Source organism: Salvelinus sp. IW2-2015, linkage group LG19 (genome assembly GCF_002910315.2).
Source record: "Salvelinus sp. IW2-2015 linkage group LG19, ASM291031v2, whole genome shotgun sequence".
Taxonomy (NCBI): domain Eukaryota; kingdom Metazoa; phylum Chordata; class Actinopteri; order Salmoniformes; family Salmonidae; genus Salvelinus; species Salvelinus sp. IW2-2015.
The window spans coordinates 499,439-516,530 of NC_036859.1; the positions used below are offsets into that span (position 1 = coordinate 499,439).

Genomic DNA, 17,092 nt, shown 5'->3' on the forward strand with positions numbered 1-17,092 from the left:
GAAAAAAGGGACGAGAAGAGGACAGAATCCTGAGGTTGGAAAAGACAATTTAGTGGCAAAAGAAACACACACCTGTTTAGGAGAGGTGCTGGCTAGCGGAGTAGAACACTTGAAAAAGAAAAGGAGAGCCATACACTCTAGGAGCGCAGATCCGATTATGGAAAGGACAGGCCACCTGTAAAATTAGCAGGAATGTTCTTTAAAAGACTTGCATGTTCCGACACACAGGGGAAAATTGCCCTAGATCACACTCCAGAGCGTTATAGTTTTTTTTTCACTTCGGTGCCTGGAACCTGTGTGTGTGTGTGTGTTATAGAATGTGTAGTACAGGGCTGTGTACTCCGGTGCCTACTGATCTGGAATCAGTGTGTGTCTGTTGACTGCTGGCTCAGTTCAGCAGGAACAGGAGTGGCGTCCAATGTGACATCATCATCTTCATCATCATTATCATCATCACTATCTTCATCATCATGTTATTATCATCATGTTGTGCAATGTTCAACAATGCATGAAACAGCTATAAACGTGATAAATATACCAACACAATAGACTTACGTAATGAATATGCCAACACCTGTCTTGTCTTGTTCTGTACAGTATTCCAGGCAACCCATCTGTCTAGTGAGACTACAGTATGCCAAATGGATTTAAAAAACCTTCTCATCTTGATTGTGAAGCACAGCGTCAACACAGTTGTAATAGAATACAGTTGTAAAGAAGTGTCTGCATATGTGTCCTTTAAGTAACTGTTGCCAGTCAGTGCAAGGCATAACAAAGAGTCAAATGTACAATAAACGGGATAGTGTTACACCTGCAAGGAACCTAATCCACAGAACACAACAACCAGAGATTAAGCTGATTGTTATTACACACAAAAGGACTTGGCGGGTTCAAAGAAAGCTATGACATCATACTGAATTGTGTCACTTAGCATTTTCTAGCACACCAGGGTTGAATTGAAATTAAACATATCTTTGTGGAAAAATACATCAGATTCTGTGTCTAAATTCAGTATTTGTTTACTAGAGGAGCAGTGGAAGTATGGAAAATGATACTGAAGTTAAATCATATCTCACTTTTTATTTCATTGCATACATTTATGAATGAATGATAATGTTTGCTGTAGGCGTAGGCTAGTTATGTCATTCTCACTAACCCACTGATAAAACATACTGTATATTGTGGGTATTCTTATAGAGATGTATGATCCGTGAATAATGCATATGCTTCTGAGGACAAGGGGCAGAGAGTTTAAAACAGGATGTTATCTTCTACAATAAATAGTTTCAGTTTCAGTTAATCTGACTGAAATAAAATGCACACACACTCCATGTTGTTCTGTTTTATTGACGAAGCAGACGCGCTAATGAGCACAAGGGTATGATGCCGCGTTCAAGTGCTGGTCGGAACTAGGTGACTCGAAAATGTCCGACGAGCTAATTGGTTGAAAGCGGCGCGTGAATAACTACAACCAGTTAGCAAGTCTAATATTTTCGAGTTTCCAAATTACGACTAGTACGTCAACGCAGCATGTCACCCGTACCTAACCCATAGATGAAAGCGCGTGAACAGGCGATACAGGAAATTACAATTCGCAAGAACTAGAAACAACTTGTCAAGAAGATTTTCGATGACCATTCATGTTGGATTAAATCTTAATTAAGCGTCCAGCACTGCAAACCAACTAAAGTATTGTTTATTTGACGTTTCGGTTGCGCAGGTGAACTCGTTTTTTCTAATCAACTTGTTTTGTAATGCTGGTGGATAAGGGAGCTTCCCTTTTGTCAATAATGTTCATGTGTAACGTTACAGGATTCAAATAAATGGATCGTTATGACAGGTGAGGAATAACATTTGATTAGTATTTATGTTTAGGTGTTAAGTGACTTTGTGGGTGTATAGGCTACTGTAGGCAATGGAGTCTGGTGGTAGCCAATACTCACACAATACTACTGTAGTCAAACTAATGGAGTCCCACCTCTTCCCAGGTGAATTCCACAGGTATAGAAAACTAAACAGTACTTCATATGGCCACCAGATGGCCTAAACTCTTACATGCAAATACAATCTTTCAATCCCAGAGACAGTAATAGCTGTTAAAACGCATAGGCCTATGGTAAGAAAATCAACGCCTGTTGTCATTCTATTTGGCAATGTAAGTAGTAGCCTTTAGGTCGGTTAACGTTGATAGAACTTTAGTTGACCGAGTTTGTTGCCATTTCTGTTTTATTGAAAGGGAATGATACCGCGTTCACGTGCTGATCGGAATTAGGAAACTCGAAAATGTTTGACTCGCTTACTCAGTGGTTCCCTACCAGCGGTACCAGGAGACGCCTCATGAGACCATTATTCTACTAGTAAAATGCACATGAGGGGGTACTTCTGGGGTACTCCGACTAGAGCAAAATGCAGTTGTTGGGTACAGTAATCGAAAAAGGTTTGGAACCACTGTGCTAACTTGTTGAACGCGGCACTTGAATAACTACAACCAGATAACGAGTCCAAACTTTTCGAGTTTCCAAATTGCGACTTGCACGTGAACTCAGCATGTCACCCGCACCCAACCCATCAATGAAAGCGCGTGGACATAAGATATAGGAAGTTACAATTCACATGAACTTGTCAAGAAGATTTTCGATGTTACTTTACGCGTACAGTCACTGCCAACTGACTAAAGCATTGTTGCGTTTATTTGTATATTTTGCAATAAGGACGGGAACACCTTTTTTTCGCTCAACTTTCGGTTGCGCAGTTGAACAATTTTTCTCCCCTTATCAACTAGTTTTTTACTACTGGTGGAAAAAGGGAGTTCCTTGTCATTAATGTTCACATGTACAGGATTAAAATAAATGGACCATAATGCCAGGTGAGGAATAACATTTGATTGGTCATTGTTATTACATAGCAGGAACATTCCTAGACCTAGCCCATTCATAGAGGCGAACTACTTATAGCGCAGTGACTATAGTAGTCTATCTTCTGGCAGGGGTCGTTTTGTCGAGAAGGGTGCAATTGCCTCCTGCAATTCGGGGCATTCCTGTATCTGCAGGAACCCCTTTTTATACTTAGTGGACCATTTTAAAATTAGGCCAGGTGGGAGCGCTMCAGTGCAGTAGGTGGTGCTAATGCACAATAACGTTGGATGCCAGCCACCGATAAACACCACAGAGAAGGGGCGGGGATGACAACGGTAGCTAGCTAGCTAGCTGTAGGACTAGTAGGCAGTGTCGAGCTAACAAAGGACACTGTGCTAGCCGTAAGGATGACTCTTGTACACAGCAGACGGGAGGCAGGGGCAACACCGTGTGCCAGCTCGCAAACTAACGATAACTGACGTGGATGTCGATTATGGCACCTCACCTTTCTGATTCAGAGGGGTTGGGTTAAATGCGGTAGACACATTTCAGTTCCGTACTTGGCCGTGTCCCGTACATGTGACCGTATTTTAGCCCCCCTAAAAATGTATACTTCCAGGTCAACTGTATTATGAATACCAACCTCCGCTTTCCAGCAAAATCAATGACGCGACCTTCATGCTTCCCGTCTCTGCATGTTTGAAGAAGGCAATGGATCTCCGCCTGGTCTTTTTTTTTAATGGCGTAGGGGGAAGCGAAGGCTACTCAGTAATAGTGAAAGATATGTCTGTGGGGAAACTTTTTTTTCACCCGATTTGTCCAACTTATCACCTCAAGATTTTTAATAAAACACTATGAAGAGTTTTTATATATTGTGTCATTACATATCTATTTGAAGGTTTGTGTCGAATTTGAATAGGGTTTTTAGGGTGGCGCTAAAGTTATCTTCACACATTAAACTGCGGCTTTGCGAATCATGATGGCTTGCAGTGATGACGCGAAAAATATATGCATTCAGTTGTGCAATTGACTAGGTATCCCCCTTTCCCTGTCCTTTTCACTTTCTTGTTTTTAATCTGCGTGAGAAGCGCGTACGATACGTCCTGATACATCACAATGTATCATACAGCGTCAGAGGGGTCTGTTTTTTTCCAACTTTTCTCGAATACTATTGGTCTATTACCATGTCAATCAACACTTGAATAGAAACTTCGTTTACACCACGTATTTTAATGCCAACAGTCTACAATTACATTTTTTTTTTATCGCAGCCTCGTTTGAATGCCGTGGTACGCAAAATCTGTACGGAACATTGTTGGCGACTGTTAGCTAGTACACAGTGTTTCCCCAACCTTCCACCTGCTTTGCTAGGTGGAAGGGGTGGGGGGGACGTTCATGCAGGAACCATTGGGTTGCTCGAGGGGGGTGCTGGGGGGTGTTTATGAAGGACCCAATGGGATGCTCGAGGGCACTGCAGGAACGCCCACATGCAGGAACGCCCTGAATTGCAGGCTGCAGTTGCACACTATTGGTGTTGTTAAGAGCCCCGAAGCCTGTTCTAAACGTTAACATGTATCACTTGCGGTACGGTTTTGGAAACAGGAGGAACATCTTTCATATCAGTGAGAAATAATTTTAGAAAAACAAAAGATGAAATTACCAAACACCTTTTTTTAGGGTTAGTGGTCCCACACAGCCATATTTCCATGTTACAGCGTTTGTTTAGCATACGGAAGACCGGGTCGAAAAATGCTGTTGGCTGCAACTGTTAAAATCTGTTAAAACAGTGGACAGTAAGTTTTTATATTTTGCATTTGTGAAATTATTTTGATGTGATATGAAAGTATAGGGTTTTATGTTTCTAGAACCGTACCGCAATTGTGGAACCCCATACCTGTCCTTGGGCTATAAGGAGCAACATTAGGCTCCTTTAGTCCATTATTGGGCTAGGTCATCCCTACTATCCGGTGCCTTTTCTGTCCCCAGGAAATATAACCTCTTATCACCTCATTTAGTCTAAAATGTGGATTCCAAAGGGCTTTAAATATACAGTGCATTTGAAAAGTATTCAGACCCCTTGACCTTTTCTACATTTTGTTACGTTAGAGCCTTGTGTATAATTTTTTTTTTTTAATCCTCATCAATCTACATACAATACCCCATAATGATAAAGCGAAAACAAGTTTTTAGAAATTTGTGCAATTTATATATTGTGTGTAGATTGAGGGGGGAAAAGTGAATTAATATATTTTATAATAAGGCTGTAATGTAACAAAATGTGGAAAAAGTCAAGGGGTCTGAATAATTTCTCAACTGTAAAGTTAGGTGTCGTTAACCATAACTCAGATATGGATCTCAAAGGGAATTTTATGTATTTAGTTTTTTGTGGATGTAGGCGTTATTGCCATGTCCCCGGGTCCTATTCATCAACTTCTATGAGAAATATAAGCCATCAAATAATAAAATATTAAATCCTTCATTATTTTATTATCCTACTTAATCTCAACTTTTTTCTGAATTATTGTATTTAATATTATTATGGTTTTCTGTGTGTCCCTGAACACTTTCTACCCTGTTAGTTTGTAGTAATTCTCCGTAAAAAAAATGTTCAGGAACTATCTTAATTTTTGGGGTGGGAAAACAATAGTGGAAAGCTAAATAAATCATTATACCTCAGTGAAATTAACAGAGAGAGACTATGTAGACACATCTAGTGCCCAAAATTGATGACATATGTCGCACAGCTAAAGTTTTACAGGGATGAACAAATTATCTTCAGTCATTCTTTCTAATGAGCCCTTCCCAGCTTGCTAGTTTATACTCATGGCTAGAAACTTCAATGATAATTTGAAACTTGTCTGCCTAAATTGGGACTTGGGAGAGTCTTCAGAATCATTGTTTTTATCTGAGTATTTTCTTTTAAAAAATGTAGATGTTAACCTTTCTAGCGCTGGCGTTCTGCTAGCGGAACCCCTCGACAACATTCCGCTGAAAAGGCAGCGTGGGAAATTCAAAAATATTTTTTAGAAATATGTAACTTTCACACATTAACAAGTCCAATACAGCAAATGAAAGATAAACATCTTGTTAATCTACCCATCGTGTCCGATTTCAAAAATGCTTTACAGCAAAAGCACAACATATGATTATGTTAGATCACCACCAAGTTCAAAGAACACACAGCCAAAAACAGAAATAGAGATAAAATTAATCACTAACCTTTGATGATCTTCATCAGATGACACTCATAGGACATCCTGTTACACAATACATGTATGTTTTGTTTGATAATGTGCATATTTATATCCAAAAATCTCAGTTTACATTGGCGCGTTACGTGCAGTAATGTTTTGATTCCAAAACATCCGGTGATCTTGCAGATAGTGTCACGTTCTGACCTTAGTTTCTTTTTTATGTCTCTATTTTGGTTTGGTCAGGGCGTGAGTTGGGGTGGGCATTCTATGTTTTGTATGTCTATGTTTTCTATTTCTATTGTGTTTGGCCTGGTATGGTTCTCAATCAGAGGCAGCTGTCTATCGTTGTCTCTGATTGAGAATCATACTTAGGTAGCCTGTTTTCCCACTTTGAGTGGTGGGTGACTATTTTCTGGTTAGTGTGTGTTGCACTAACGAACTGTTCGTTGGTCGTTTTGTTGTTTTTTGTTCATGTATTCATCGTGATTAAAAGTATTATGGATAYGTACCACGCTGCACTTTGGTCCTCCTCTCCTTCTCCCGACGACGTTCATTACAGATAGCCACAGAAATCCCAGAAATACTCATAATAAACATCGATAAAAGATACAAGTGTTATTCACAGAATTAAAGATAGACATCTCCTTAATGCAACCGCTGTGTCAGATTTCAAAAAAACTTTACGGAAAAAGCATAATCTGAGTACGGCGCTCAGAGCCCAATCCAGCCAAATCCAGCCAAAGAAATTTCCACCATGTTGGAGTCAACAGAAGTTAGAAATAACATGATAAGTATTCACTTACCTTTGATGATCTTCATCAGAATGCACTCCCAGGAATCCCAGCTCGACAATAAATGACTGATTTGTTCCATAAAGTCCATAATTTATGTCCAAATAGCCACTAGTTGTTAGCGTGTTCAGCCCAGTAATCCATCTTCATGAGCACTAGGCCCAGACAAAAACTCAAAGTTCCGTTACAGGTCGTAGAAACATATCAAACGATGTATGGAATCAATCTTTAGGATGTTTTTAACATAAATCAACAATAATGTTCCAACCGGAGAATTCCATCGTCTGTAGCAAAGCACTGGTACGAGAGCTAACTCTGTCGGGAGCGTGCGTCACGAGCCTGAGACACTCTGCCAGACCACTGACTCATTCAGCTCCCATTCCCCCCTCCTTTATAGCAGACGCCTGAAACAAGTTTCTAAAGATGGTTGACATCTAGTGGAAGCCTTAGGAAGTGCAACTTAACCCCATAGACACTGTGTATTCGGTAGGCCAAGCTTTGGAAAACTACAAACCTCAGATTTCCCACTTCCTGGTTGGATTTTTCTCAGGTTTTCGCCTGCCATATGAGTTATGTTATACTCACAGACGTCATTCAAACAGTTTTAGAAACGTCAGTGTCTTTATCCAATACTACTAATAATATGCATATATTAGCATCTGGGACAGAGTAGCAGGCAGTTTACTCTGGGCACGCATTTCATGCAAAAGTGAAAATGCTGCCCCCTATCCCAAACAGGTTTTAATGCTGTATTTCTACATTTTCTGTTAAAATCACTACAATAAATGTTTTAGCTTTCACCCAGGCCTGATATTAGCTACACTATCTAGCTACTTTCCTCTCCTCATTGCAGGACAGCAGCAGGCAAGCTCACCAGCAGATCCGACCCGCTTGTTTACAATTGCACTAGGGTCAGACAAGCTTCCTGTGTAGATTAAAACACAGAAGTGGCATGAGATATGTCTCGGAAAATGTACCTCAATCCAGGTAGCCTACAATGTATTTTACTCTGAATTGTCCCATTATCCTAACTGTTACAACAAGAAGAATAAACAACTGCTCGTTTTCCCTGAAAACTCCCCGTTTCATACTTATGCTAGGTAGCAGAAGTCACAGTAGTAGACTACGGTAGGGATTAAAACCTGTAACCAGGATCCCAGGACCACTTTTCACAAAAGCCAGGTTTCTAGAAAACAGTCGACTATATTGATTTTAAACTGGTGTTGAGAACAACGCGGCAGAGGCTGGCGACAGTGGAGTGAGGAGAGGAGGAAACTGCCATTGGGCCAAGAAAATGAGCAGAGAAAGGAAAACTCACCTTAGTTAAGATCAACTGAATGGTGAAAATATTGGCCTGTTTCACAATTGACAACGATGTCATTGTTAACAACATTGCTCTATCATCATTACTAAATATCAGTTTCACTTGCTGTGAAATCTTTATATAGTGGCACAGCCAAGCCGGCAATGTGTTGCAGCCACAATCTTATTTTGGGAGAACCCTGGCATAGTGGTCATATCTAGGTTTTAAAAGCTTTAAATGGGCACTTCTGATTTTTGCGGTATTTCTCGGGACTCTCAGGATAAATATGAATTATTCCCGGTATTGAAAGTTGTTACATTTTCTGAAAATATTAATCCCTACTGTACAATGACATCCATATGGTTAGTACCAATCAGGGGTTGGAACTGAAATATTTTCTTATCGTTCTATCTGAATGGAAACATTAATTTTTTGTTCCGTTCCACTGTTCCAACCAGCAAAATAAAGTTCTAAACCAGTTTGGACCCCAAAAAAAGTTACGGTTGATATTGTTACTTTTTAAACCTCTGAAATCACATTGTTTGTTTTCTCCAATTAGCTCGACATTAAATTTCTTCACCAATCAGTGCGGGTAGAGAAGCTTGCTATATGGAGCGGGCAGGCAATTTGTTTACATACATTGGACAGACATGTGTAGGACGCAAGAAGCGACTGATTTTGTGGGTGGGGAGAGGGTGCAGGCTTGGCTTGAAGAGCTGGCCATCTTATGACATACATTATCTGACTTGGGCTCACAATTATACCTACAGAAGAGCGGCTTCAATGAAGGAACATTGAATGTCTTTGAACTTCAGAGTGTTTGCTTAATGTTGGACCAGAGCTAGCTGTGTGTGCAGATCAGCACCAGAATTAAAAACAATTAAATCCAATGTGAAACGTGATAACTATAGTATCCTTAACGAGCATTGAAAAAGTTGATCCATTCTTCTGTAATTAAAAATATCTATAATTTCTGAATCATGCTTGTGAAGTCAATAGGCTAGTAGACTATGCTCCGGAGAGGGAGGGGCTTGAAGCCTACACACGCACACACTGGCAAAGATTTTCAGATGGCAAGCAGGCAGACACTGGAATACGTTTCTGCGTGACCGAGTGAGGGCTTTGCATAGGGGCTTTGTTGCGTTTGTTGTGGGACTGGAAAAAATGCTTGGAACGTAAAATAATGTTAGTAATTAACTGGTTCCCATTTTTTCAAAATATCAGTACTGTTCAGAACAGTATAGATCACTTTTGTTCCCGGTCCTGATTATTTTCCTGTAAAAATGTACTTATTTTTCTGTTCTGTTCCTTGAACCGGTTCCAACCCCTGGCACTAGTACCAATATTACAAGTTATTTCTTGTGTAGGCTGCTATCCTACTCGAAATATAATCAAGTGGGATGGAACAAATTGGCCACGTTAGCTACTGCCAGCGACACAATACAGCTGCCCGGTGAAGGAACTACTGCCCAGTGGGAAGCACCTAGACACAACACCGTTGTACCGGTCATTCACACGAGCTTGTCGTTACGTTTGCTAATTGGCATGTGAAGGTGACATACAGATGGTGATCAATACTACAAGTTATTTCTCCCTCGCCCATCGAAATAAACAACTTTCTTTTACAAGTTAACTACCACAATGCTGCTATTGCCAGCATTAAACTAGCTAGTTCGGAAGGGCTCTGCAGCAACTGACTGCAACAAATCCGTCTCCACTCGACTTAACTGTGTGACATACATCATCAATTTGGGCACCAGGTGTGTCCGTATAGCCACTCCAAAACAAATATATACACTCGGATTTATCTATTTTTACATGTTTAATGATGTTTGTCTAATTGTCTCACTCATACCTGTTTCGGATAAATTATAGAGAATTTCAAAATGTTAAAATATGTTTGTTATAGAAACATATAAAATCCTCTTCAAGTTTTACCATTATGCTAGCTCAAACTCAATCACCCACAGAGCTATGGCTAGTTTAGGCTCCACATTACCACCTAACAAGGTGGAAATGTTGTTAGAAAAGACAGTAAATAAATGACAGTCACTAATTATTTATATTTGGGTAATATATACACTGCTCAAAAAAATAAAGGGAACACTTAAACAACACAATGTAACTCCAAGTCAATCACACTTCTGTGAAATCAAACTGTCCACTTAGGAAGCAACACTGATTGACAATAAATTTCACATGCTGTTGTGCAAATGGAATAGACAAAAGGTGGAAATTATAGGCAATTAGCAAGACACCCCCAAAAAAGGAGTGATTCTGCAGGTGGTGACCACAGACCACTTCTCAGTTCCTATGCTTCCTGGCTGATGTTTTGGTCACTTTTGAATGCTGGCGGTGCTCTCACTCTAGTGGTAGCATGAGACGGAGTCTACAACCAACACAAGTGGCTCAGGTAGTGCAGTTCATCCAGGATGGCACATCAATGCGAGCTGTGGCAAGAAGGTTTGCTGTGTCTGTCAGCGTAGTGTCCAGAGCATGGAGGCGCTACCAGGAGACAGGCCAGTACATCAGGAGACGTGGAGGAGGCCGTAGGAGGGCAACAACCCAGCAGCAGGACCGCTACCTCCGCCTTTGTGCAAGGAGGTGCACTGCCAGAGCCCTGCAAAATGACCTCCAGCAGGCCACAAATGTGCATGTGTCAGCATATGGTCTCACAAGGGGTCTGAGGATCTCATCTCGGTACCTAATGGCAGTCAGGCTACCTCTGGCGAGCACATTGGCGAGCACAGGGCGCCAGTGGCGAATTTGCCAATCTTGGTGTTCTCCCACCTGTGGACGTCGGGCCCTCATACCACCCTCATGGAGTCTGTTTCTGACCGTTTGAGCAGACACATGCACATTTGTGGCCTGCTGGAGGTCATTTTGATTTCTAAATAAATCACAGACCGTGTCACCAGCAAAGCACCATCACACCTCCTCCTTCATCCTTCACTTGGGAACCACACATTCGGAGGTCATCCGTTCACCTACTCTGCATCTTACGAAGACACGGCGGTTGGAACCAAAAATCTCTAATTTGGATATATTAGACCAAAGGAAACAATTCCACCAGTCTAATGTCCATTGCTCCTGTTTCTTGGCCCAAGCAAGTCTCTTCTTATTAACTTTTGACTGGTACTGTACATGCATGCATTGTTAACACTTCCAAATAGTTTTATGTGAATGTCCCTAACAGTGTTGCAATATGATTGTGTGAACAATCTCCCTATAATTATTAGGATTTAAGTGCCTGAGCTTGACCAATATGTTCTTCTGAAAGTCAAACATGACCTTTTTCTGATAGAATACCCCAAAAATGAATGATTTTTTCCTTCAAGTCATGAGGTCCAAAATGTCACCGGAGAGTAAGAATGACTCAGCTGCTGAATCTCATTGTTAGTGGACAAAATATTATATATTGTACGGAATGGAGGTTAGGGCAGTCGTGGGAAAGTTGGTTGCTCGGAGGGAATAGAGGCTATTGTCTTAGTGGAACAAATACTGTAGAAAACATTTGTTCTCTTTTCTGGTGTCTGCATGCATACAGGCTCGACAGACAACTATGCACTCACTTCTCTTAGAAGCTGGGCTAATTTGTTGTGTCGTGTTTCTTCCCTCACTGCTTCAGTGGAGCTCTATACTGTATAGATGCAGTATCCTATTAAATCTCTGCAACTATCAATGGCTAAACAGATTTATTCTTAAATTAAAGGGGAGAATTATTCTAATAATCCTATGCCATTTTTAAGTTCTGATAAATAAGTATTTACTGTCATGCAAATACTTTACTTATATTGCCAGTCTAATGCCATTTGTAATGTTTACAGTGCATTCAGAAAGTATAGAGACCCCTTCACTTTTTCCACATTTCGTTACGTTACAGCCTTATTCAAAAAATTTCTTCATCAATCTACACAATACCCCATAATGACAAAGCAAAAACTGTTGTTTAAAAAAAAATGTTTTGCAAATGTATTCCAAATAAAAAACAATACCTTACATAAGTATTCAGACCCTTTGCTACGAGACTCGATTTCGAGTTCAGGTGCATCCAGGTTCAGCTGATCATCCTTGAGATGTTTCTACAACTTGATTGAAGTCCACCTGTGGTAAATTCAATTAATTGGAAATGATTCGGAAAGGCACACATCTGTCTATATAAGGTCTCATAGTTGACAGTGCATGTCAGCGCAAAAACCAAGTTATGAGGTCAAAGGAATTGTCCGTAGAGCTCAGAGACAGGATTGTGTCGTGGCACAGATCTGGGGAAGGGTACCAAACATTTCTGTAGCATTGAAGGTCCCCAAGAACACAGTGGGCAAACTTTGCAATTGGGGGGGAAGGGCCTTGGTCAGGGAGGTGACCAAGAACCCGATGGTCACTCTAATAGAGCTCCAGAGTTCCACTGTGGAGATGGGACAACCATCTCTGCAGCACTCCACCAGTCAGACCTTCATGGTAGAGTGACCACTCTACAGTAAAAGGCACATGACAGCCCACTTGGAGTTTGCCAAAACGCACCTAAAGGACTCTGACAATGAGAAACAAGATTCTCTGGTCTGATGGGAACTCTTTTGCCTCAATGCCATGCGTCATGTATGGAGGTAACCTGGCACCATCCCTACGGTGAAGCATGGTGGAGGAAGCATCATGCTGTGGGGATGTTTTTCAGCGGCAGGGACTGGGAGACTAGTCAGGAACAAGGGAAAGATGAAGGGAGCAAATTACAGTGAGATCCTTGGTGGAAACCTTCTCCAGAGGGCTCAGGACCTCAGACTGGGGCGAAGGTTCCCCTTCCAACAGAACAACAACCCTAAGCACACAGACAAGACAACGCAGTAGTGGCCCAGCCAGAGCCCGGACTTGAACCTGATCGAACATCTCTGGAGAGCTGTGCAGCGACGCTCTCCATCCAAGCTGACAGAGCTTGAGAGGATCTGCAGAGAAGAATGGGAGAATCTCCCCAAATACAGCTGTGCCTAGCTTGTGGAGTCATACACAAAAAGGCTTGAGACTAATCACTGCCAAAGTTGCTTCAACAAAGTACTGAGTAAAGGGTCTGAATATTTATGTAAATGTGTTATTTCATTTTTTTACATTTACAAACATTTCTAAAAACCTGTTTTTGCTTCGTCATTATGGGGTATTGTGTGTAGATTAATGAGAAAAAACAGCAATTGTATCTGTTTTAGAATAAGGCTATAACTTAACAAAATGTGGGAAAAGTGAAAAGGTCTGAATGCTTTCCGACTCCACTGTATCTCCCATACTCCTCCCTGACTCTACCGCATTCTTCTCCCTCTCTCCCTACCCAGTGGTTACATCATGATTGGAGGAGGGCAGTGCTAGTGAGGTATGCTGGAGAGGTCCTGTTTGTGTGTCAGCCAGCAGGATGAGTGTGTCTGACGGTGTGATAGGAGCGGCCAGCCTGGACGTAGATCAACAACAGCAGCCGCAGGCCGTCTTCCTCCAGATCTACCCACGTCTGTCCCAGGACAAGGCAGCATGTTGTACTCTCCAGGTCATCCCAGGGGCCACAGCGGCCATGGTTATCCAGAAAGCAGTGGCCACTCTGGGCCTGGACATGACCAGTCCGTACGCCCTGCTGGAAGTCAGGCAGGCTGAAGGGGAGGAGAGGAGGCTAGGGGACACTGAGATGCCTGTGGAGAGGGTGCTGCTTTGGCCCCCAGGGGCCAGAAAACGGCATCCCCAGGAGAAGGGGTATTACTTCATCCTCCAAGCCCAGGGAGGTGCAGGGGCTCTGGGGTCAGAGACGGATGGTGGTGGGGTAGCTTCATTAGAGGAATATGATGACTTGTGCAGCCTCTCCACCCTGACCGAGGACACTATCCTGGCCGCCTTACGCTTGCGCTTCTACAAACACAACATCTACACGTACGCCAGGGGCATCCTGGTGGCAATTAACCCCTTCAAGTTCCTGCCCATCTACAACCCTAAGTATGTCATGATGTACAACAACCAGCCACTTGGAAAATTAAGCCCTCACATCTTTGCAGTGGCGGACGTGGCATACCACACCATGCTGAAGCAGCAGGAGAACCAGTGTGTGGTGATATCAGGGGAGAGCGGATCAGGGAAGACCCAGAGCACCAACTTCCTTATTCACTGTCTGACGGCGTTGGGTCAGAAGGGCTACAGCAGCGGGGTGAAGAGAACCATACTGGGAGCTGGGCCTGTGCTGGAGGTAAGTGTGTGTGGGGGGGTGTTAGGCCTGCTTCAGAAGCAGCATTCCTTTGCAGGCAAGTAAAAGGCCCGTTCAGTGGCGCATAGTTTCTATCTCCAGAGAAGGTGTTGTGTCTGCATTTAAAAAGCCGTAGTGTAGCCTTAAAAACCAACAAACGTGCCGAGGGGCTTTCAAGGGTATATGACTGCAGTAGTCATACACTACATGAACAAAAGTATGTGGATTCCTGCTCGTCAAACATCTCATTCCAAAATCATGGGCATTAATATGGAGTTGGTCCCCCCTTTTGCTGCTATAACAGCCTCCACTCCTCTGGGAAGGCATTACACTAGATGTTAGAACATTGCTGCGATTCATCCCAAAGGTGTTCAATGGGGTTGAGGTCAGGGCTCTGTGCAGGCCAGTCAAGTTCTTCCACACCGATCTTGACAAACCATTTCTTATGGACCTCGCTTTGTGCATGGGGGGCATTGTCATGCTGATTGTTGCCACAAAGTTGGAAGCACAGAATCGTCTAGAATGTCATTGTATGCTGTAGCCTTAAGATTTCCCTTCACTGGAACTAAGGTGCCTAGCCCAAACCATGAAGAACAGCCCCAGACCATTATTCCTTCTCCACCAAACTTTACAGTTGGCACTATGCATTCAGGCAGGTATCGTTCTTTTGGCATCTGCCAAACCCAGATTCGTCCTTCTAACTGCCAGATGAAGCGTGATTCATCACTCCAGAGAATGCGTTTCCACTGCTCCAGAGTCCAATGGCGGCGAGCTTTATGCCACGTTCGGCCATGTAAACCCATTTCATGAAGCTCACAATGAGCAGGTCTTGTGCTGACGTTGCTTCCAGAGGCAGTTTGCAACTCTAGTGAGCGTTGCAACCGAGAACAGATGATTTTTGAGCGTTTCAGCACTCGGCGGTCCCATTCTGTGAGCTTGTGTGGCCTACGGCTGAGCCATTGTTTCTCCTAGACGTTTCCACTTTACAATAAGAGCACTTTCAGTTGACCTGAGCAGCTCTACCAGGGCATAAATTTGACGAACTGACTTGTGTGCTCAATTTTATACACCTGTCAGCAACGGGTGTGGCTGAAATAGCCGAATCTACTAATTTGAAAGGTTGTCCACATACTTTTGTATATATCGTGTAATTCCCTTGCCCAGCCCTAGCGGTCATGCATACAAGAGGTCGACCGATTTAATGATTTTTCAACGCCGATACCGATTATTGGAGGACCAAAAAATGCCGATACTGATTAATCTGCCTTTTTAATTTCTTATATTTTATATATATATTTGTAATAATGACAATTACAACCATACTTTTTGAACACTTATTTTAACTTAATACATCAATAAAATCAATTTAGTCTCAAATAAATAATGAAACATGTTCAAATTGGTTTAAATAATGCAAAAACAAAGTCTTGGAGAAGAAAGTAAAAGTGCAATATATATGTAAAAAAGCTAAGGTTTAAGTTCCTTGCTCAGAACATGGGAACATATGAAAGCTGGTGGTTCCTTTGAACATGAGTCTTCAATATTCCCAGGTAAGAAGTTTTAGGTTGTAGTTGTTATAGGAATTATAGGACTATTTCTCTCTATATGATTTGTATTCCATATACCTTTGACTATTGGATGTTCTAATAGGTACTTTAGTATTGCCAGCCTAATCTCGGGAGTTGATAGGCTTTAAGTCATAAACGGTGCAATGCTTGAAGCACAGCGAAGAGCTGCTGGCAAATGCAGGAAAGTGCTGTTTGAATGAATGCTTACGAGCATGCTGCTGCCTACCACTGCTCAGTCAGACTGCTCTATCAAATCATAGACTTAATTATAATATAATAACACACAGAAATACAAGAATTAGGTCATTTAATATGGTCAAATCCGGAAACTATCATTTCGAAAACAAAACGTTTATTCTTTCAGTGAAATTCGGAACCGTTCCGTATTTTATCTAACGGATGGCATCCATAAGTCAAAATATTGCCGTTACATTGCACAACCTTCCATGTTATGTCATAATTATGTAAAATTCTGGCAAATTAGTTCGCAACGAGCCAGGTGGCCCAAACTGCTGCATTTACCCTGACTCTGTTGCACAGAACGCAAGAGAAGTGACACAATTTCCCTAGTTTAAAAAAAATCATGTTAGCAGGCAATATTATCTAAATATGCAGGTTTAAAAATATATACTTGTGTATTGATTTTAAGAAAGACATTGATGTTTATGGTTAGGTACACATTGGTGCAACGACAGTGCTTTTTTCGTGAATGCGCTTGTTAAATCACCTGTTTGGGAAAGTAGGCTGTGATTCAATGATAAATTAACAGGCACCGCATCGATTATATGGAACTCAGGACAAGCTAGAGAAACTAGTAATATCGTCAACCATGTGTAGTTAACTAGTGATTATGTTAAGATTGATTGTTTTTTATAAGGTAAGTTTAATGCTAGCTAGCACCTTACCGTGGCTCCTTGCTGCACTCGCATAACAGGTAGTCAGCCTGCCACGCAGTCTCCTCATGGAGTGCAATGTAATCGGCCATAATCGGTGTCCAAAAATGCCGATTTACCGATTTGTTATGAAAACTTGAAATCGGCCTAATTAAACGGCCATTCCGATTTAATCGGTCGACCTCTAATACACACAGTACATAATAAGACCATTATTCTGCATTGTGAATTGAGGTGGATTTTTGTCATTTTATTCTTATTTGTTTTAATGGAAAACCATTTTTTA

General features: G+C 41.7%; 1 protein-coding gene across 8 annotated transcripts in view; it reads left to right on the forward strand.

Moving 5' to 3' along the window:
- Positions 1–1,543: 1,543 nt before the first annotated feature.
- The window catches only part of myo9b (myosin IXb), a 74,606-nt gene continuing 59,057 nt past the window's right edge, over positions 1,544–17,092 (forward strand). For 6 of the 8 annotated variants that reach the window (XM_024009398.3, XM_024009405.3, XM_024009406.3 and 3 more), the window contains exons 1-2: positions 1,544–1,840; positions 13,459–14,348. In XM_024009398.3, the coding sequence (XP_023865166.1) occupies positions 13,536–14,348 (813 nt within the window). In that variant the 5' untranslated portion in view covers positions 1,544–1,840; positions 13,459–13,535. Of the gene's footprint in view, positions 1,841–2,443; positions 2,867–4,397; positions 4,649–13,458; positions 14,349–17,092 lie in introns of those variants that run through there. The other 2 variants (XM_024009399.2, XM_024009400.2) reach the window with 2 other exon arrangements.